General features: G+C 45.3%; 1 protein-coding gene across 2 annotated transcripts in view; it reads right to left on the minus strand.

The window, feature by feature from the left end:
* TFRC (transferrin receptor) overlaps window positions 1-13,559 on the minus strand; it is a 32,118-nt gene extending 18,559 nt beyond the window's left edge. The window contains exons 1-5 of one of the 2 annotated variants that reach the window (XM_050965304.1): window positions 13,518-13,559; window positions 5,918-5,987; window positions 1,597-1,807; window positions 431-647; window positions 54-188 (exon numbers count right to left, since the gene is read on the minus strand). In XM_050965304.1, coding sequence (XP_050821261.1) covers window positions 54-188; window positions 431-647; window positions 1,597-1,807; window positions 5,918-5,950 — 596 coding nt within the window. In that variant the 5' untranslated portion in view covers window positions 5,951-5,987; window positions 13,518-13,559. Of the gene's footprint in view, window positions 1-53; window positions 189-430; window positions 648-1,596; window positions 1,808-5,917; window positions 5,988-13,365; window positions 13,389-13,517 lie in introns of those variants that run through there. The other variant, XM_050965305.1, reaches the window with a different exon arrangement.
* Window positions 13,560-23,079: the final 9,520 nt, after the last annotated feature.

Genomic DNA, 23,079 nt, shown 5'->3' on the forward strand with positions numbered 1-23,079 from the left:
ATCCATTCCTGAACAAATAAAAGCAGCTTACAGTCTTTGTCATATTAACATACCTGCCCTGGACCTGCAGTGTAATGTAGTGCTCATCATTCCAGACTTTATCCAGTTTGAAATCAGTTAACTGACCATGAATATTGTTAGCAAGACTTTCATCTGCTTCAGAGCCAGCTTCATAAGATGACAGCTCCCTGGAATGGAAGAAAGGGAAAGGGAATGTAAAGGCACACCAGGCTAAAAGCCAGCAATCCAGTACACTGCCAGGTTGTGAACAAGCCACTTAGTGTTTAGTCTAGACTACTCATGATTGTAACTGAAGTGGCAATAGTCTACAGTTATTTAAACACCCTTGTTTGACAGGAACAGGTAGGTGGTTTGTTTCAGACTAGCAAACTTCAGGATCTGAAACAAATAGCTCCAACTAGGACATTACCTGACATTGTTAAAGTTTACAGAGCTCAGCTCATTTGACAGCATCATTTTGAGATCACTCCAGTAAAGAACAGGTTCAATTTCAGGCTCTTTGATGTACTCATCATTATCTCCTGTGGAAGGTGTAACGGTAGGGTTTCTGCATGTATTACTTCCATCTGAACAAGTGCTGGTTGCCTGCATTCGCCCACGGTAACTCAAGTAGCCAATCAGAAACCCTAAGGGAAAAAGCCATAAAAACTGAGCCAGCCTAGTGTTAACTCAAGCCACCTGACTGTATTCTAAGTAGTTGTGGAGTTTTATTGGAGACTAGCTTGTTCCCATGCAAGCTTTAAAGCCAGTATAATTCATAAGAACTTGCAAGGTTCACTGTTTAACTGATTCTGCTTTTGAAGATCAAATGTGATTAGATCATCCTGTACCACTGAATTTTTTAATCTAAAAGAGGTCTCCAATACCATTCAGGTTTTTGTTTGCTTGCAGTGATAGACTCAAAGCAAGTGTAGCTAAACTAGTCATCTAGTACTAAAGCAGGAAGTCCACATCTTCCTGAAGACTCACTTGATCTGCTTCCAACATTAATACCTATTGTAGCTTTGTTCCTCTGTTAAGCTGGAAAAAACTACTAACTAGTTTCCTCATAATACTGTTTACCCTTTACCTTATAGGCATTGTTTTACTACAAAAATGAAGAGTTTAAAGCATCAACAGGTATTCACACTTTCAGCCCCAAGCGTGAGGTACAAGAGAACTTCCAGTCAGTTCTTAACTCTGATCAACCACACTTCATTTGGAACTGAAAGTATGCAATCAGGCAGCAGAAAGCCAACAGTACTGTGTTAAGCAAATTTAATTTTTTCAACAACGTAAGGAAGCCATCTGTGCTTGTTTCATTTAAAGATAATTAAAGCAGCATTTTTCTTCTGCACAGCAAAGTTTCAAAGCTGTAGTCAACGTACAGTTGTAAACTTCTGAAAGGCCCATAATGTTTTGTTCAGAGTTATGAACAATCTCCAGTCCTGAGGTGTTTAACTGAGATTCTCTTGTAGACTACAGTACATGGTCCATAGTAAGATATACACTGAAGAATCACTGTAACAGAGCACAGAGGTACCAAGACATACTTTGTACAATTCCTTTCCCACCATCTTTCCCCTTCTAGCTTACCAATTAAGAAGAGAAGGCCTCCTGCAGCAACCTTGCACCAGAGGTTTCTCCCACTATTCCTGGGCTTTGCTACATGGGTATGAACATTGTCAGTCATTCCATTTTCTCCAACTTCCTCCTCTTCAGCCAGTTTCATTTCCACATGACTACTGTCTCCATCCATTTGACGAGCCAGACTGAAACGGGTGTATGACAATGGCCCACTTCCAAACTAAATGGGAAAAGTCAGATGAGTGAGGATTACAAAACTGATCAGCAATACAGTGGGCTTTGCAGTGTTACAATCTGGAATGAACAAAATCCCAGAACACATGTAGAGGGTCTTATTTTTGTAGGACCCACTCTAAAAGCCAATTGTTTTAACTGTCAGTGATTATGTCTAGAGTCAGACTGGATGTTTGCTATAAACCCACAATTTGGGAACTCATTTAACTCTGCAGTCAATCTAAACCTACTAGTTAAAAGGTTTGAGATTGTCAGGTCATCTTTTTAAAGTTATGAAAAGGGAGCTCAGAACTTTGATAAAATGTTGATGAGCTGCCTTAGGTTTTACTTTTTTTAGGTGTTGGACACCCTCATCTGTTCTAGAGGAAGCACAGGACCATGCACTCATGTATTGAGTCAAGATTGTCTTAAGGGACCATCATCTAGTCTGATCACCTGCATGAGGTGGGCCAACCTCACCCACTCATTCCTGTAATAGACCCTTAACTTCCGGCTGAGTTGCTGGTAAGTCCTCAAATCATGGTTTAAAGACTTCAAGTTACAGAGAATCCAACATTCACACTAGTTTAAATCTGCAAGTGAACCATCATGCTGCAGAAGGCCAATCCCCCTAGAGTCTCTGCCCATCTGACCTGGGGAAAATTCCTTTCTAGCCTTAAAAGGAAATCAGTTAGACTCTGAGCTACTGGGCAAGACCTACCAGGCAGACACCTGGGAAAGGATTCTCTGTAGTAACTCAAAGCCCTCTCCATCTACCATCCTGTCTACCTGTTGGGTATTTGCTACTGGCAGTCACGAATTGCCTACAATGGCATATGGCCTGTCTCAAAGCATCCCCCCTCATAACATAATGGCCATACTGGATCAGACCAAAGGTCCATCCTGCCTAGCATCCTGTCTGGGGACAGTGGCCAATGCCAGGTGCCCTAGAGGGAGTGACCCCAACAGGTAGTGATCAAGTGATCTCTCTCCTGCCATCCATCTCCACCCTCTGACAAACAGAGGCTAGGGACACCATTCCTTACCCATTCTGGCTAACAGCCATTAATGGACTTAACCTCCATGTATGTATCTAGTTCTCTTTTAAACCCTGTTATAGCTCCAGCCTTTACAACCTCCTCGGGCAAGGAGTTCCACAGGTTGTGTGCTATGTGAAGAACTTCCTTTCACTTGTTTTATACCTGCTGCTCATTAAATTAATGGGCTCAGTTCTTATATTATGGGAACAAGTAATTTTTCCTTATTCATTCTCCACACCACTCATGATTTTATGTACTTGTCCTATGTCCCTGCTTAGTCTCCTCTTTTCTAAGAGGGAAAGTCCTAGCCTCTTTAATCTGTCCTCATATGGGACCTGTTCCAACCCCCTGATCATATGAGACCACATCTGTATACAGTATTTGAGATGTGGCCATACCATGGATTTATATAAGATCTCTCCATCTTATTACCTATCATTTTTGAATGATTCCTAACAACCTGTTTGCTTTTTTGACTGCTGCTGCACTGTGTGGATGTCTTCAGAGAACTATCCACAGAGATTTGAAGATCTTTCCTGATTAGTTGTAGCTAAATTAGCCCCATCATATTGTATGTTTAGTTGGGTTACCTACTCCCCTGCCCCACAATGTGCATTGCTTTACATTTATACACATTAAAATTTCATTTGCCATTCTATTGTCCAATCACTTGGTTTTGTGAGATTTCTGAAGTTCTTCAGTCTGCTTTGGTCTTAACTATCTTGAGCAGTTTAATATAGTCTGCAAATTTTACCACCTCACTCACTGTCTACCCCTTTCTCCAGATAATTTATGAATAAGTTGAATAGGATTGGTTCTAGGACTGACTCTTGGGGACCACCACTAGTTACCTCTCTCCATTCTGAGAATTTACCATTTATTCCTATCCTTTGTTCCCCATCTTAACCAGTTCTCAATTCATGAAAGATCTTCCATCTTATCCCATGACAACTTAATTTATGTAAGAGCCTTTGGTGAGGGACCTAGTCAAAGGCTTTTGGAAAATCTAAGTACATTATGTCCACATGTTTGTTGACCCCTTCAAAGAACTAATAGATTAGCAAGACAAGATTTCCCCTTAACATAAATTTAAGCAAGTCAACATGATTTCTGTACTTCTAGGTATCTGACAGTTTTGTTTGCTATTGTTTCAGCTAATTTGCCTAGTAATGTTAGACTTAGACTTACTGGTCTAATTGCCAGGATTGCCTCTAGAGCCCTTTTTAAATATTGGTGTTACATTCACTATCTTCCAGTCATTGGGTACAGAAGCTGATTTAAAGGACAGGTTACAAACCATAGTTAAGAGCTCCTCAATTTCACATTTGAGTTTCCAGAACTCTTGGGTAAATGCCATCTGGTCCTGGCAATTTGTTACTTTTAAAAGTTTATCAATGAATTCCAAAACCACTTCTAGTGACACTTCAATCTGACAATTCTTCAGATTTGGCACCTACAAAGGACAGCTCAGGTTTGGGAATCTCCCCAAAAATCCTCAGCCGTGAAGATCGAAGCAAAGAAATTAGTTTCTCTGCAGTGAAACATCTTTAAGTGTTCCTTTTTCATCTTGATCATCCAGGGGCCCACTGCTTGTTTAGCAGGCATCCTGCTTCTGATGTACTTATTACTTTGAATTTTTGGATAGAAGTTTGAACAGCTTTTTGGCTTCTTATAAATTTTAGACTTAAATTGGCAGTGGTTTATGCTCCTTTCTAGTTCTCACTAGGACCTGACTTCCACTTTTTAAAAACATGCCTTTTTATCTCACTGCTTCTTTTACATAGTTAAGCCATGGTGGCCCTTTAGTTTTTTTACTGTGTTTAACTTGGGGTACACATTTACATTAGCCTCTATTATGGTGTCTGAAAAGTGTCCATGCAGCTTGCAGGGATTTCACTCTAGTCACTGTACCTTTTAATTTGTTTAAGCAACCACCTCATTTTCCCCACCCCAGTTTCCCCTTCTGAAATTAAATTCTAGTGTTGGGCTGCTGAGGTGTTCTTCCCACCCCAGGGATGTTAAATATTATGATCACTATTTCCAAGCTGTCCTATTCTAGTTACCTCTTGGAGCAGATCCTGCACTCCACCTAAGAATAAATTGAGAACTGGTGACTCACTGCTTTATAAAGCCCTGGCTTTCCTGATAGTCAGGGGGCAGGGCTAAGGCTCAGCCAATGAGCCAAGGCTTCTAGGTTTCAAACCTTGTTTAGATGCCCCATAAACTTATCAGGTTGTCTTGAAGCCAGTTAGGTTTTTTGCCCCTCCACTGGGAAGGCTGTTGCAGAACTTCACTTCTCTTAAGATTTGAGGCTGTTGCCCAATTTCAGCTTAAACTTGGATAGTTTCTCTGTTCTTGTGTCCACACTGGTTCTTAAGTAACTCTTCTCCCACCTCCACCCCTTATAAGAGCTCTGTTTCATAACACTGTCCCCTACCAGTCTCTACAAACAGAGCAGGAAAAATAAGACCCACAAAATTCAACTTAGTGCCCCCTCCAGTGAGTGCAAAAGCAATTCTCTGAAGTCCTAATCCTTCATTTTAAGAAGGAGACTACAGGAGAGTGCGCCTGCTGACAAAGGGAATTCACACTGCCACCTGCTGCAGCAAATCTTACAGGGGGGAGGGAGTAGTGGACAGGGGAATTTTACCTGTGAAAGACAGAAGTTGTGTCTACACTGCTAAGTTATTGACAAGCCCTTAGTCTGTATAAGTTCTAAGAGAAGTCAGCTTCCCTGGTGAAACCAGGTTAAAAAAATTATATTTTGACAATTTCTAGCTGATGGTGGTTCCTCCATTCCCACTACCAAAATATTAGTCAGAATGACCAGTGACTGCATATGTCCAACTTGACACCATTGGGTGCAGGGGGAAAGCTATCACTTTGACTAGGGGTTTTTGGGTGCTCAACCTGAAACCCGACTTGTGAAAAACCATGGCCCAGGACCATTTAAAATAGGAAGAAAATTACATGTCAATTTTAGATTTTATTCCTAAAAGTGTTCACTACTTCTGGTGAAAGTTAAGCTAGGAGCAAGTGTTCAGACTACACCAACATTACTAGACAGGAAATCTTACCAAGTTGGAGATTGCTGATCGAGCATGGTCCATAACTTCTTGGATGAAGTCCCTTCAACTCAACTGAAACCTAAAATGTCAGAAGACATGTACATTAAGATTGTAATTCCTATCATGCACATCAGCTTCAGCAGCATTACTTAAATCTGCTAGATGCAATACTAATTACTGTGGTATGCCACTTAGTGCTATGTAGAAGTAGCTTTTCTATGTGAAGTATTTCTGGGCCTTCATCTTAAGTATTACCAATAAAGTTATTCAGTTTTTGCCAAATACCATACAAGTTGTAAGATTAGTTAGCTTCACCTGGATAAATGTACAATATTCATTCTGGTTTGTGTACTGGAGCGTTGCTAAGGTCAGTTTTAACACTGATGCAGTTGCCCTAACTAATTGCATCCCCATACCATTTAAAGGCTTAGTGTGGGGGTAGAAGGGAGGAAATGGTGATCAACTCAGCTATGTCTCTAAAGGGAAACCCCAAAGTTTGGTCTCTTAAAGTCCCCAAACCAAGTTTAAGAAACACCAACAAACTGAAGTTATTTTATTAACTAAAGCTTATTGCTAAGAACCAAAGTGTAATTTGTGATTTTAAATGAAACTAGAATACATTCACAAGCTCCCATCCAATAAGTAATCCTTATAGCCAAGGCCAGAAAGAGTGGTTAGTCTTAAGTCACCTTTTGTTTTGGAACTGTTTGAAAAGCAAATCCAATATTTAAACACTTTAGTGAAGTGATTACCATGGCAGAGGAAATACCCATGTTTTTGTATGATTCCTAGTGATGAAAGACTAGTCAGCCACCATCTAGATAGCAAGACCCCAACCTATTAGTGGAAGCATGCATGCTAAGCAAGCATTCCTATACTTTTTAAAGTCCAGTGACTGGCAGTGAGCATGTGGGGTCTCAGGACACCAGGCTCAGAATGGCTCCAAAAGAATAGTGACTCCAACACCTAGAATAGTGCTTCTCAACCACTCCTGATTATTGCACCCCTTTCAGGAGTCTGAGTTATATTGCATACCTCAAGTTTCACCTCACTTGAGAGCCACTTGCTTACAAAAAAGACAAATACACATCACAGCACATTACTGAAAAAGCTACTTAATCTCATTTTGTCTAACATTTTAATGCATTACTTTGCTAGTGCTTTTTATGTAGCCTGTTGTAAACTAGGCAAATATCTAGATGAATGATATACTCTTTAACCCCCTCAGAAGACCTCTGCTTGGGTATGTGTACCCCGGTTAAGAATCCCTGACCTAGAACCAACAAATAAACTTAAGGTTAAATAAACCTGTTTCTAAGATTGCACATCTTTTATGGACTAGAAGTGTAACAATCCTGGCATCTTTTGCTAATTGAATTTAGCAAGCAAGATGTGTTGTCCTGCACTGTACTGGAATGTCTCATGATGCTCTCTAGGGGGGAGCACAAGGTAATACTTATCACTAAGGTTAAGATTTGGATCATGGTTATTTCAGACAGCTGATGGGCAAAAAAACCAAATTCACAGAAGCCTGCTACTTGTCTGAATTTTACAAAAGGCATGGAGCTGAAAGCTCAAGCAGAAAGTGTTAGAGGCCACTGAAAGTCATGGAAACCATGACTGAAATCTTATCACTTACCTGATAGAGTTGTAGCCTAAGTAAGTAAGTTATTTGACTCTTCCTCCATCAGCCTCAACTAGAACTACAGGTGCAAATGTTGCTAGCATTTTCTATTATAAGACCCAATTTGCCAAAGTTACAAGTAACTGAAAACTAAACATTTGGGCTGAAATTCTGTATGCCAGACAGCCTCACACACAGGTTTTGTAGTAACAGTGGAGAAGAACAGGAGAAGGCAGGTGGGTCTGTCCCCCATAACCATTAGAACATCTCCACAGAAAGTAGAACTAAATCCAAGAGTCATAAGTCATTTTGCTGCTGTCAGAAGATACTTTGCCAGTGTGCTTCATGTTGTCACCCCTCTAGTGACTTGTCCCTAGAGAGGATAACAGCCTACCACTACTAGCAGTCACTCAGCTAGCATAAGAGATCTGTGCTGTGAATTTGGAGACTGGAACCCTGTTGATGTTCCAACTGGGGTGGTGTGTCAGTAGTTCCATATGATGCAATTTTTAGTTTTTATTTTTAGAGATGGGGTTAAATGCTATACCGAAACATTGAGGTTTGAGTCAGCACTTGAGTTAGCAAGTGTGAGAATTAAAGTTGCCTCTGTAGCCTTGATTTGCCTCCCCCCATTCTGCACACATGTAGTTAAAGATAGTATCAATTCTACTAATTTTCTATAGGACCCCGTATCACTGAGTGTACAATAGTGCCCTGGGAATCAAGGCTGTGTAGAGAATGAGGTGGTTGTCTACAGGACCTTACTTCATTTGTTGAGGGGGTAAGAGGAGGGGTATACTGAATTAAGTGGAGGAGCGCAGAAGCATGGTTTTATGGGTAAGCCAGTTAGAATCTAGTTCTCCACCAGAGCATCTCTGTATATGCCAGTGTTCCTATGCAATGCTGGGCAACTCATTTAACACCAGAGTTCACAGGTGACCATTAATTGCACACTGTTTTCTGGGTGCACAACATGCCTGTGGCGAGATTTGAGAGTGCACAGCACATCTGCTAAGGCACCTGAAGTCACATGTGCTATATTTAGTGCTATAAGAAAAGCAAGTACTCTTAAGAGTTTTAAGACCTAGTTGTCTCAAACTGGGCATCCAAAGTTAGTCAAACCTTCTGATAATTTGGCCAGAAACTCTGCACTCCAGCTCTCCTTACTGTGAAGAGGGGACACCAGCACCTAAACTCAAAGGGATATTCTGAGTTTGTTTTGTGAATCAGATACTATAGTGAGAGCACCATACCTACACCCATGAGGAGGTTAATCTAGCATCTACCATCAGGTTTGGGTGGCATGGATTAAATATCACCTTAGGCCACAAGTTAAATGAGAATACTTCTAACTACTCATTCACAGAATGAGGCAGATGTGCTGCAAAAATAGCATGTCAACATTACAGTGCATTTATACAAACAGCCAAATTAAGGCTGCATGAGCAAGTTTTGGCCTTCCCTGAGCAATTGACTGGGCAATCACATTGTCTTTTTTAATAAGTGTTTTGCTATCACTTGGTACATGTTGTTAATACCCCCATTATTGGGGCAGACAAACATACTGCCCTCCAAGCTGACAAGCAGTTTTATTTGGTATGTTAGACTCACTACTTACGTTGAATTAAAAGTTATTTAGCTTACTTAATGTTTCTTGCCCAGATGTCACTTATGCACCCTAGGGTTCTTAGATGAGAACTCAATAAGCCACCATGTGGTGGTCTATAGAACCTGTTCCCTTTAGCCAGAGATATTTGCATCCTGTTCAAGAATCACAAGTTGTGCACTGGCATTGCTGGAGTTAACACAAGAATGTTCACCCTTCAGGCCAGGTCTAACTACATACCTGTAAATTGTTATAACTTATTGTCAGCCATGTGAAGAGTCTACACAGCTGAACAAAGTTGCATTGACTTAACTCCTGGTCAAGACAGCACTACATCAACAGGTGAGTTTCTATGATGGGCACATCTACTGCACACTGACAGGAGAAGCTCCCATCAGTGGGAGTTGTAAATTCATGTACACTGTGCAATTTAACTTGCTATGCATTAAGGCAACTGCTGCTTGAGTACCTCAGAAGGACATTAGTGAAGCATCTGGATGGCACTGCATTTAGAGAGGAGGGAAACTGGCCAAAATCTGATTAGCCTATGCCACATCCAGAACATCTAAATCTTGCCAATTCTCTTTACAGATCTCTGATCCAGATTCTCATCATACTATGTCTCAATTACAACATCCAATTCTCTTGCCCTGACACTTTCAGTCTTACCCCATTCAACACACCACTGCAAGGATTTTTAGATCATTTTGATCATGTCACCCCCTTCTGCAACCCTCTACTGGCTCCCTCTTCTCCATCACGTCAAGCACAGCTGCTTAGTTTTGCTCTCAAATCCTTCACATCCTATTCTTACTGTACTCAGTCTCAGGAAAAATGCTCTGAAGTAAATAAAATGAAAATCAAATAAGAACAAATGCAAAGTACTCCACTTAGAAAGGAATCAGTTGCAGACATACAAAATGGGAAATGACTGCCTAGGAAGGAGTAATTCTGTTGCAAAAAAGCAAATATTCTGGGATTTATTAGTAGGAGGAGTATTGCAAGCAAGACACAAGCAGCAATTCTTTGACCCTACTCCATGCTGATTTGGCCTCAACTGGAGTATTGTGTCCATTTCTGGGCTCCACATTTCAGGAAAGATGGACAAATTGGAGAAAGTCCAGAGAAGAGCAACAAAAATCATTTGAGGTCTACAAAACATGACCTATGATCGAAAATTGAAAAAATTGGGTTTAGTCTGGAGACAAGACAGAGGGGACAAGTTTTCTAATACATAAAATGTTGCTACAAGGAGGGAGAAAATTCTCCTTAACCTCTGAGGATAGGATAAGCAGCAATGGGCTTAAATTGCAGCAAGGGCAGTTTAGGTTGACATTAGCAAAGGCTTCCTGTCAGAGTGGTTAAGCACTAGACTAAATTGCCCAGGGAGGCTGGGGATGTGATCATAGAGACTCCCTTAGGAACTTCCAACTGATGTGCCAAGACTACTTCTGCCCCTGCTTTCCCTTCCAGCTTGCAACTCCAGCACCCTGTCTTGTTGAGCCAGACACCAGTCTACTTCAACACAGACCCAGGGTTTGAACCACATGCCCAAGAACTGCAGACTTAAGTGTTCCTGTCTTTAACACTCAGATGCCCAACTCCCAATGAGGTCCAAACCCCAAATAAATCCATTTTACCTTGTATAAGCATTATACAGGATAACTCAAATTGTTTGCCCTCTATGAAACTGATAGAGATGTGCACAGCTGTTTGCCTGCCTCCCTGCAACCCCCAGTATCAATACATACTCTGGGTTAAGAAAAGTGATTTTATTAAATACAGAAAGTAGGATTTAAGTGATTCCAAGCAGTGACAGAACAAAGTGAATTACCAAGCAAAATAAAATGTGCAAATCTAAGCCTAATACAGATAAAAATCTCACCCTCAGATGTTTTAATAAGTTTCTTTCACAGACTGGATGCTTTCCTAGCCTGGGGACAATCTTTTCCCCTGGTACAGCCCTTGTTCTAGCTCAGGTGATAGCTAGGGGATTTCTCATGATGGCTTCCCCTTTGCTCTCTTCCATCCACTCATATGTTTTGCATAAGTCCCTCTGGGTTCCCACCCCTCCCTTCTAAAGGGAAAAGCACCAGGTTAAAGATGGATTCCAGTTTACAGTGACATGTGATCATGTCACCTGAGACTTCATTACCCACTTGCCAGCACAGGTATACAGGAAGACTTACAAGTAAAACAGAGCCCTCTACAGTAAATTGTCCTAGTTAATGGAATCCTGATGGCTCCCAAACCACCATTAATGGCCCATACTTTGCATAACTACAAATAGGACCTTAGTTATATTTCTAGTTTCATACTTGGGGATACATTTATATAAATAGAATGACCACACTCAGATAAGCTTTGTAATACCTTACAAGACACCTTTTGCATGAAGCATTTTAGTTACATTATACTTTCATAAAATCAGAGTGCCATGTCAGTGGAATCTTCATCACTGAGGATTTTTAAGAGCCAGTTGGACAAATACCTATCAGGCATGGTCTAGATACTTAGTTCTGCCTTGAGTGCAGGGGACTGGTAGAGATGACCTCTCAAGGTCCCTTCCAGTTCTGATTCCTATCAAGATAATCATTCCTGCATCTATTGACCAATGAGGCCAGCCTTCTTCACTATGTATATTTTCAAACACCTTCATGCTTTCTCCCATGCTGTTCTCCACCCCCCACACCTTGGGAGATGCTCCCCACAAACATCAATAAAGCTACCTCACTATCCTCCTTTGAATCCCTCAGTTATGATGCTACAAGCAACTGGCCATGCTTACTGAGACCACCACCACCTGTCATTCACTGTCTCCTTGTACTCTGAGTATTTTACTTGCTGTAATGCTTTACACTGATGGTCCCTGCCTCAAGAGCACACAAACCATTGCATTTAGCACAATAGGTGCTGGTCTATAAATGGAGCTACTAAAAACCACTGAAATATAAACATAATCCAGGGGATGTACATCCAGGTTTTTGCTAGACACCCAAGAAACCACAGCTGGCTTCAAATTCAGAACTGGAAGTTACCCCTTAGCCACTTCTCTCCTTCAAGTGGAAAAACTCATTGCAAACATGGGTCCCCAAGTAGTAGCCTTGGCTTGTAAGGCTTCATAGCTCATGTAGCATGAGTTAAGATGACTGAGCCAAATCAGTAGTGAAGTTTTCCCAGAAACAGAATATCCAACCCTACAGGCAGGGCTTATCTATGCTGATACAGCAGCAGAGAGCTGCTGAAGGTACCCCACCTTTCAAGTGAAGGATTCCACAACTTCTAGGGAAAGCTCAGCAAACATACCTCTGAGCTTCAAGTGCAAGTATTGTGCTGATACAAGACCACCACGTTAGCACAGCAATAGTGCGAGTGCTTCGGTCAATCAAATGCAGTGTGACTTGCTCTGACAAGGTTAGGCAACTACAGCCTGCCTGTACTTGCAGTAAGGACAGCTGGAGGTAGTACAATATGGAGACATGTGCTCCTGCCCTGCCAAAAGCGCTAGCACAGCCTAGAGGCCACAGGCTAAGGAGCCGGCACAATAGCAGTGACTTCCCTTGACAGTCTAAAAACAGAGCTTCAGAAGTATAAGAAGGTGTTAAACAACATCACGCTACCCCTCACCACCACCTGCCAGAGAACCGCAGAACTCTGCTGTGTGTCCTGGGGTCACACCAAAGCCGGCTCTGACAGGAGCCATTTTATAGAGCTAGACCCGTTCGCCAACGTGCACGCAGCTGAGCTGCACGGCTAAGGCGAAGCGCGGCTTGAGGCCCCTGCCCCAGGAGCTCCGAGCGGCAGCCTTGCAGGACCGGGGGCAGCCGGCGGGAGCGGCCCGTCTCAAGGCTCAGCGCGGGGCGGTGATGGGCTGCGGCAGGCCCAGGAGGACCGACTCCCGGCAGGGAGCGCGCGGTTTAGGCCGCCGGGGGGGAGGGCCCAGGCCGAGGGGAACTGCCCGGCCTGGAGCGCTGCAGGGACCCGGGGCCGGCCGGCCTGTCCCCCGGGCGCTCAAGGTCACCGCGGCCCTGGCAGCCCCGCGCGCCACGTGCGCCGCGGGGTAGAAACTAGCCCCGACCGCGCACGCGCCGAGGGCCCTGCGTGCAGCCTGCCCCCGGCCAGCGGAGCCCACGAGCCAAGCGGCCGCCTCAGGAGCTGCCCCACCCCTCGCCAACGGCCGGGCAGCCCGCGCGCCCACTGCCCAGCCTCTGGCCGCCCCGCGCTCACCTCCGCGGCAGCCCGGCTCGCAGCACGTAGGCACAGGCGGGGGGAGGGGCCGCTTGTGACGAGACGCGCCCCGAGGGGCCGGGCGCCCCCGCGCTGCGCCTCCCTTCTCCCGCCCGCGGCCACGCGCCCCAACGCGCAGGCCGGCCACTCACCCGCTGCTCCTGCAGCCACCGCCTCTAGCACCCTCAGGGAACAGCGGGCTCCGTGCCGCGTTTTAACAGGCCGCCGGCCAATCCGGAGCGCGGAGCGTGGCGAGCACGTAACACGCCGCTTCCCAGCGCGCTGCAAACCGCCCCCGCATCTCGCGCGCAGGGGGGAGGGGTCTGCCCCTGCGAGGTGGGGGATGGGGAGGCTGCGGGCAGAGCGCTGGCGGGAGGCGGGGGCTGCAGTTCTCCCACACTGCCTGCGCCGTGCAGCTCCTCCATGGGGGGGCACGGCCTGGGGCTTCCCCTCCGCCATCGCCACAGCCCGGCACCTGCCATGCCAGCGCCATAGCCCGGAGCCACCCGTGTGCGAGCCTCATGGCCCAGCACCTCAGTGCCAACCCCACAGCCTGGCGTGTCCCCTCTGCCATTGCCACAGCCTGGCACTGCCTGAGTGCCAACCCCGTAGCCCGGTGCATCCCCTCTGCCATCTCCATTGCCCGGCACCTCCCATGTGCCATCGCCATAGCACGGAGCCATCTCCCATGTGCCATCACCACAGCCCGGCCCATCCCTTGTGCCAATGCCATGGCCTGGCACCTCCCCTCTGCCATCGCTGTGTCCCAGTGATTCCCGTGTGCCATCGCCGCAGCCTGGCACCTTCCGTCTGCCAATGCCAAACCCCTGCGCCTCATCTGTGCCATCACCATGGCCTGGTGCCTCACCACATGTGTGCCAAAGCGATGCCCTGGTGCCTCACCTCTCGTGTCCAAACGCCACAGTCCAGTGCATCCCTTGTGCCAATGCCACAGTCCAGTGCCTCATCTCTGCCAACACCAGAGCCCGGTGCCTCCTGTTTGTCAATGTCATGGTTCAGTGCCTGCTGTGTGCCAGGACTTCATCTCCTGTGTGTCAATGCCACAGCATGGTGCCTCGCTGTGCTTGTGCACGGCCCAGCACCTCTTGTGTGTGCCAATGCCACAGGCCAGTACTGCCTGTGTGAGTCACAGGCAGTACTGGCCTGTGTCTCCCATGTCCCAGTGTCTCCCATGTGCCAATGTCATGGCCAGGCGCTTTGCCTGCTGTGTGCTAACGTCACAGCCCTTCACCTCACCGTGTGTGCCAGTACCAGGCTTGGCAGTTTGCCTCTCGTGCCAGTACAGTGGGCCGGTGCCTTGCTGCATCTGCCAGCGCCATGGCCCAGAGACTCACTGCACATGTGCCAATGCCACGGTCTGGCACCTCACTGGGTGTGCCAGCACTATGGCCCAGTGCCTGGCCTCCCGTGTGCCAGCACCATGACACGGTGTGTCACTGTGTGTGTTTCCGTGCCAACATGCCCTCAGCTCACTGGTCTCTCCCCACCCCACCAACAAAAGAGTCCTTGTGCCGACCCGAGCTAATGAATATGACTATTTTACAGAGCCATTACGTTCTTCTGTTACTTTATCATTTTTCTTTCCATACCCAGCCCGCGGGGGTGTGAACGGCAGAGCTGCCTCACGTGTCGCAAGTGAAAAATAAAACAAAATGGCACATTAAACCAACAAGACAGCACAAAAACTGACCAGGACAGTCAAAAAACAGCCAGGTGGCAATCCTACTTCACGCTCACCTGTGCCAATATCAACATGATGCATCGAAAGCCTCCGACACACCTGTGCCAACATCACCACCGATTAAACAAATCTTCTGCTATGCTGGTGCCAGCTTCGCCGCCCAGCACACTGAATCCCCTGGCACACCTGTGCCATCACGATGCACTGGCTCCCACATCAATGCTGGCATCAATCAACCTATATGAAATCCCACATTGCCAGCCTCAGTGTACTCCAATCATGTGTCAGCTCCTCTGAAATCATGTGATTTGCTTTAAAATTATAAGATTAAAAAAAGAAATGAGGCTTCTGTTTGAGTTTGCTTTGAGATCTCTTGGTGAAAAGCACCGTATTGGAGCTAGGTATTATTATTATTTGCCTGCTGTTTCTTGAGTCTTTAAGACACACTGAGGTCACATTTTCAGCATTATACCGCGCGAATGTGAGGGTTAGAAATGTACTTTTTATTTAAATGAAAGCTGCAATTTTCCCATAATCCTTTGCCTCCAGGAGTGGGGCTTTAAGGGAAATATATTGTAGGACTCGCGATAAAATGGTGAGAGTTGGCAACAATTTGGATTGTGCCCATCTCTCCCCGGGTCACTGGGGCCGCTTGGCACATTTTTCTGATCTGGGAGCAGTTTTTAGACTTGCTGGGTACAGCACTTTCCCTAAGCTCTGTTTCCCAGCTTGGCATTGCTGATTAAATGATTTTGCAATCATAAAAAAGGGAAATAATGGGAGGTCTGCGTGGGATGGAGGTGAATATCAGTAAGGAATGAAACATGCCCCCCAAACCTCAGCAAAGCGCAGCAGATTTTTTATGAGGATAATAACCATGTAGCCATTTGAAGGGATGCTGCCAGCTTCACATTTTGCTCATTGCAGCAAAAATCACATCTGAGTATTTTTGTTAAATTAAATTCTGAACGCTTGTTCTTTTTTGTTGTTACCATGTTTGCTTTGGTTTGGGGCGGTTGTTTTTCATCCCCTACTTCTGTCAGAGACCCACACAAGCACCACTGGCCAGACAAGGCATTTCAGTGGGTATGCACTAGAGCAGTCAGCCCTCTGCACCACACAGAAGCCACTGGGAAGCAGCCCAAAGGGCAGGTGTCTCTCCAAGCTCTTCTCTCTGCTCCGGACTCATGCCCCTGTTCATAGCTGGAACTGCTCCTCTCTCCCCAAGTTCATGGAGGAGTCTGGGGATGGAATGGAAGAATCTGCTGCTCTCCAGCCTGCTGCTGTTCCCTCTAGCCCCAAGGAAGGGTTCAGGGGAAGGGGGCGTTGCAAGCAAATGACCCCATGCCTTCCCCACCCTGTGGAAGGATTCAAAAAGGCCAGAAAAAAAGATTTCTGAGCAGACATTGTCCCACCCCAAAGGGGAAATTTAGGGAGGAAGGATTTAGATGCCTGACTTGGGAATTTGAGCAGGGCACAAGAATTAGCATCTCTCTTCTTTCCCAAAGGAGCCATTTTATGACCAGGTGTGATCTGCCCATCAGTTTCTACATCTCGTTTAAAAGATGACATCTCCAGCAGCACCGACTTCCTTAGCACTGCACACTGCATCAAAGAGTGACCAGATTTGAATTTGCTTCATAGCCATGGTGGTTTGGCTGCTGGATACAGAAAATCTCCACATCACAGTAAGATTCATTTTTAGATTATAGTGCTACAACCTGGATTAGTTAAAACAACATCAAGAGAATACAGTTTAGACTGAAGATTTTAAAATCTACAATGCAGACAACTGCCAAGATAGAGGTCAGTGTCCTTTGAACCATGACTGCAAAATCTACCCATTTCATCATCCTTTTTCCACAGACCGAACCTGTTGCTTTCCTAGTTTTAATCTTTCCCCCTGTTTTCTGACATTTGTGGAAATCTGTGGGCCTGCATATACCATCTGGTCAGTGTGCTTTACCTCTCAAACCTCTGAGCCACCAAAATGTGGTCCAAGACAAACAGAAATAGAACAGAGCAATGTGAAACATGAGCATAACTGCTAATTTAATTGGAAAAATATGAGCAAACGATCAATGAAAACACTGTATAGAAAAGTGTGAACCTGGTTTTGGGCACAGCAGTTACATGATTCAAAAGAAATATTCTTTAGTAGGGGAAAATAATGGGTTCCTTGGCCCTTTTACATGTGGACATAAATACCATATTGGCCAAAATGTCAAGGCTATGAGAGAAATGTGCAGTGCCTTGGATTGCCTGTTTGTGGGGACAGCTGGTGCTTACACAGATGGAATTTAAAGGATTAGGTTCATGGGAGCAGAAGAATGGGCTGGTGTTAAGTGCATAAGGAAGGAGTGGACCGACTGGTCTTCACAAATGATAGTTTTTCAAGTTTTCTTCTTATTTTTTTAATCTTATCTTTGGGGCTAGACAGCAGTTTATATAGCATGCACTATGTGCACAATTGTGTGATCTCGAGTGCAGGAGAAAAAGCTCGGACAAAGGCTGAAGACTGTTCTCTAAACTATGTGGGCTGAACTGGATATCTGGGGACTTCTTGCACTCTGAGGCTAAGGGAGCCGTAAGACTTTAAGGTGTCCTTTCAGGGCAGTTTTAATGCCCCATGTGTCACCGGAGCAGTGTACTCTAGGGGCTGTAGCAGGGGTGGCCAACCTGTGGCTCTGGAGTCCCATGTGGCTCTTCAGAAGTCAATATGCAGCTCCTTGTACAGGCACAGATGCCGGAGCAGGAGCTACAGGCGCCAACTTTCCAATGTGCCAGGAGGTGCTCATGGCTCAACCACTGGCTCTGCCACAGGCCCTGTCCCCACTCCACCCCTTCCTGCCCCCTCCCCTGAGCCTGCCATGCCCTTGCTCCTCTCCCTCCCCCACCACCTCCTGCACACCATGAAACACCTGATCAGGAGGTGTGGGGAGGGAGGGAGAGGTGCTGGGAGTGGGGGAGGGAAGCTGATGTGGGGGTGTTGATGTATTACTGTGGCTCTTTGGCAATGTACATTTCTGGCTCCTTCTCAGGCTCAGATTGGCCACCCTGGGCTATAGCATGGGTGAGGACACAGGTGCCGGAGATAGGGGGAGGAGGAAAAGAGTCATTGCTCCCCCGGTTTTAAAAAGATGGAGCCATACCCCCATTTTTGGGAACCTGTCCTTGGAAGGGGTGCAACGGGGGCAGAGGACCTGCTCCCTCTCCTCCTTGGCCAATGAGCAGAGCTGGATGGCAAAGAGGTGGTATGACACAGGGAGACTCTGGGCCAAACCTGAGCGAGTGGCGTTGTGACCTGGCACACAGACTGGCAGCACCCCTGGGCACCCACCTTTTTGCAGTCCTTCTGGTGCCCCAGGTGAGGATCTACTCTCCGCTTCCATGGGCCACTCTGACTATTTATAAATTTATATCTTTGCTTTTCCACAGAGTCAGTCTTTGTTCTGCACATCATGGTGCATTGTAAACAATCTGTGGCGTATTTGTGGCTATGGGGAAGATACACATGAAAGCTCCAAAGGTAGAGTGACCAGATAGCAACTGTGAAAAAATGGGGTGGGGGTGGGGGTAATAGGCGCCTATATAAGAAAAAGTCCCCAAAATGGGACTGTGCCTTTAAAAACGGGACATCTGGTCACCCTATCCAAAGGGTTAATCAATTCTGCAAAATTGCTAGGTATTAGCATCCTGCTCTCAGGATCACCGACCAACCAAAGGTCTGATGATGTAAGTCGTTTTTCTTGTGTTTCACTGGATGAATGTGATTTCAAGCTGCTTGCAGAAGTGTGGAGTGGGGGGAATTCTGAAATGGACAGAATTTTGCTCCTTATGTACTTGAAGTTAGCACTTAGTAAACAGCAACTCTAATGATGGGGAGGTGTTGGTCACAGACTCGCACCAGTGACTGTGAAAACGATCACTAAACTGACTAAGCCAAATGATCTAAGATCAGACATTTCTGAGCGTAGGTTTAACCTTTGGGTATACCACTCTGCACTGATGACAGAAAGTCTATTTCTTTTTCAGATCCGAGAAACTCCACCCCTTCTCGTCATGTTGAGAAACGGAGGGTAAGAAACACCTTCATTAGTTGTGTGGTGTGAAACAAATACAGAACTCTCACTTCTGATAATTAGCAAGTGATTTTCAAAAGTAGTTTATGGGTAACACATATGAAGGGCTAGATTTTCAGAACAGAATGAACAAAAATATGTTGGCAATTGATGAGCCTTATTTACATGCAAAATTACCACGATGAGCCTTACAATGGTGCTGAGAGACTCCAATTGAGATCAGGACCCCACTGTGTAGGTGCTTTACATATACATAGGAAAAGATAGCCCCTCTCTAAAGAGCTTACAGTCTAAACAGGCAAAGGAGTATGGAAAAGAAAGTATCTCAATTTTACAGATGAGGAGCTGAGGTAAAGAGACATTAAGTGATTTACCTGTGATCACTAAGGGTATGTCTATATCTACAATTTTGCAGCGCTGGTTGTTACAGCTGTATTAGTACAGCTGTATAGGGCCAGCGCTGCAGAGTGGCCACACTTACAGCAACCAGCGCTGCAAGTGGTGTTAGATGTGGCCACACTGCAGCGCTGTTGGGTGGCTTCAAGGGGGGTTCGGGGAACGCGAGAGCAAACCGCAGGGAAGGAGACCTGCTTGATTACCAGAGAGGCTTCCTCAGGTATGCTGCGATACCTGCTTATTCCACGGAGGTCAAGAAAAGCGCTGGTAAGTGTCTACACTTGATTACCAGCGCTGGATCACCAGCGCTGGATCCTCTACACCCGAGACAAAACGGGAGTACGGCCAGCGCTGCAAACAGGGAGTTGCAGCGCTGGTGATGCCCTGCAGATGTGTACACCTCCTAAGTTGCAGCGCTGTAACCCCCTCACCAGCGCTGCAACTTTGTGATGTAGACAAGCCCAAAGGAAGTCTGTGGCAGAGGCAAGAACTGAGTCCCGAGCTCTTCAGTCCAAGTACAATGCCTTAACCTCAAAAACCGTCCTTTGTCTCTGCAAACTGAGTATTTGTGCCTGCAAATATCTAGTTATGGATCTAATTTCTCTTTGTGTGTGCACATAACCAATTTGCACACACAGTTACAGTAGGTGTGTATGCAAATTAGGTGTGCAATTGTGCATGCATTTTTGTGCAAACAGTTCTAAAAATCTGAGCCCTAATTCTTTCTGGTTTGTACGAGTGGTGCTTCTGGGCTTGTCAGGAACTCAGTACCCACAAATTGGAGAAAAAAGTACTTGAAACCACAGGCAAGGCAGTGGGGCTTGTCTCTGAAGGCAGCTGGCCATGTAGTTGAATGGTTTTTCTGTTTAATTTCTAAGAAAACCAGAGGAGAATTGGATGTCATTGCAATATTTGACAAACTGTAGGAAACTGCTTTGAAACTGCAGCTTCAAGTCATATATTTTATACTGATTATCTTCTGTATGACTCATACAAGCAAAAGGTCAATGAACCAGAAGTGAAAAAGAGAGACATCGGTGTCTAAAGAGTGAACAAATTAAGATTATTTTTTATGTAGGACTTCCAAGCCCCCGAGTCATCTCCCAGAAATCCCCCAAGCCACGACCTTCCTCACCATGTATGTTTTTAATAGTAAATGCTTACTGCATGCTAAGGATAAATGGGCTGTTAAGGAAATAATACTGAAGTAAGTTGATGTCCAATGATAAAAGCCAGATTTGAACTAGCAAAGGGAGATAAAATGGAAATGAAGAAAATAAATTGGATTCAGTTTGCCCATTCAGTCATGTCCCATTGCTTTACTATCAAAATGCAGTGTGAAAATCTAGTTTGAAGTTGCTTCAGTTTGCATACAGGCAGGATTACTATGTGTGGAGAGCTGCAATTTGATATCTGATCGGCTAAGCTGAATTCAAATGCTTGAGGAAGTTCTGTGGGTGCAGAATTTACACTGGTGCAAAGGAGCAGAACACCTGTGCACTGTACTATTTAAGCCCTTTTTGTTTGCTGAGGACCTGGTGCAGCTTCCGCAGGAGTCACTGATTTGAGTGGGAGTTAGGTGAGGGCCCAAGGGCTTCAATGAGTGGGCAGAAAAAGAGCAATGTGAGTGAATTTTTGTTGTTAGTTCTCTTTCTCAGTAGGCAGTTCTGCTTCAAAATGCAGCTCAAAGGCAAGATTTAAAATAATAAAATGCAATAGTTAAAGATACTCACAGAGGCAAATGCAAGACATAGGAGAAATGCGTCAAAGAACAGGGAGGCCTGACATCAATGATGCATGCAGTGTAAATGACACTATAACTCTCAACTACTTTTAAAAATGTGCAGATTGTCCAGAGCAGTTTTGCACTGTGTAGTTGGCTTGTGTAGCTCAGTGTGCATGTAAGTGTGACCTGCCAGTTTTAAGCTGCGAGGGAATTCTTACACCCGGAAATACTCCTAATTATGTCTTTCTACCACCGTGCGCTAATGCAGCCTGCAGGGGTGTGTTGGCCTTGCTGTGGGGATATCTTTGCCATCAGTTATCATTCTGCTCTCAAAATTGTTGTTAATTACTCAGCTAGTGGTGTGCAGCTTCATAGCAATCCACAGATACTTATCCTGTAACTGTGATTCTCAACCTCTTCCATACCAACACCCCCTTTTTTGAGACCTTCTTGAAACTCCTCACCTAGCCAGGACCTCTTTCCCATTTAGCAATGTGGGAAGGGCAGGGTGGTGGTGCCCCCCAAGCTGAGAACCCATTTCCTATAAGGAAGCAGTTATACACTAATAGTGAATTCCATAATCAGATATTTCTTAAGAGGAATTATGCTGTAACCCTGATATCCAATCCGCGGCTGTCGATCCAGGTCTTCAGGGAGCCATCTGAGACTCCTGGGGCATTTAGAAGTTTGACAGAGGTGTGCACTGGTCACGCAAGTGCTCTCCATGCTGTTGTGGTTCCTACATAGCCCTCTATAAGAATGGAAAGAGTTCGAGACCAAGAGATAAGGGCTCAGAACACATGCGTTCATAACTCCTAGCTAGATAAGAAAACGCCTGCCCCCATCAGCCCTGCACCCCACTAAATCTTCATGACCCAGATGGAACTCAATGGGCCATCTGCCTGTGCACTGGCTCTGGCTGTGTGGCAGCATAGTGCCACTAGGATTCATGTGAGTATGTCCATTGAGAGGGCTATTATTATGGGAATGCTCATGTGCTTCAACTTAAGCAAGTGTGGGTTAAGGATTGGGGTCTGAGACTGCCAGCTCTTTGAGGCAGGGACTGTATCTTCCTATGTGTTTGTACAGCACCTAACACTAACTGAGAGGGCCCTGTTTCTGATTGGCACCGTTGGGGGCTACTTTAAGAACAGTAATACATAGTGAGGCCCTAGGCTGTCGTTTCACACTTATGCTAGCTCACAATTACCGGTTTGGCACTGTAGGGTTGTGCTGGTTTATTATACATGAGATGCATAACATTGGAAGAATCACTCATGATGGGTGTTGTGCTACCGGCATTAATTTCTGTGTGTGTCTCGAACGCCTCCCTCTCCAAGCGGTGTTGTAGATTTTAAATTGGCCCTTTGAGTAACAAACAGCATAGAAATCCCCTGTTCTTACCCATCGCCGATCATTTCCTTTTACTCTCTAAAAGAGAAGTGTGATAAAGCTGCACTGGTCAGAGATTTGTAATAACCTGAATACACTGTGGCTACAAGCGACCTTGGTCTTAGGCGAGTTTACTTGTTGGGAGTGTCCATTGTACAGCGTTAACAGAGAACAGGGAAGAGAATGGTTGCAAAGTCTCAAATGGGATTAACGAAGCCAGAAAAGGCAAATTACTTCTGATCATGTTTACATTGGCTGGATTTTCAAGAAGCTGATTTACAAAATATGCTACTGAGATTTGCTAAACTGATTCCACTCCCTCCTTTGCTCGCTGCCAATCTCTTAGCTAGGCTTACCCAGGTGAAGCAACGGTCACTTTTCCATTTTTTCCCCTTCATTTCTAATTAGTAAGAGGC

Source organism: Gopherus flavomarginatus, chromosome 8, assembly GCF_025201925.1.
Source record: "Gopherus flavomarginatus isolate rGopFla2 chromosome 8, rGopFla2.mat.asm, whole genome shotgun sequence".
Lineage (NCBI taxonomy): Eukaryota > Metazoa > Chordata > Testudines > Testudinidae > Gopherus > Gopherus flavomarginatus.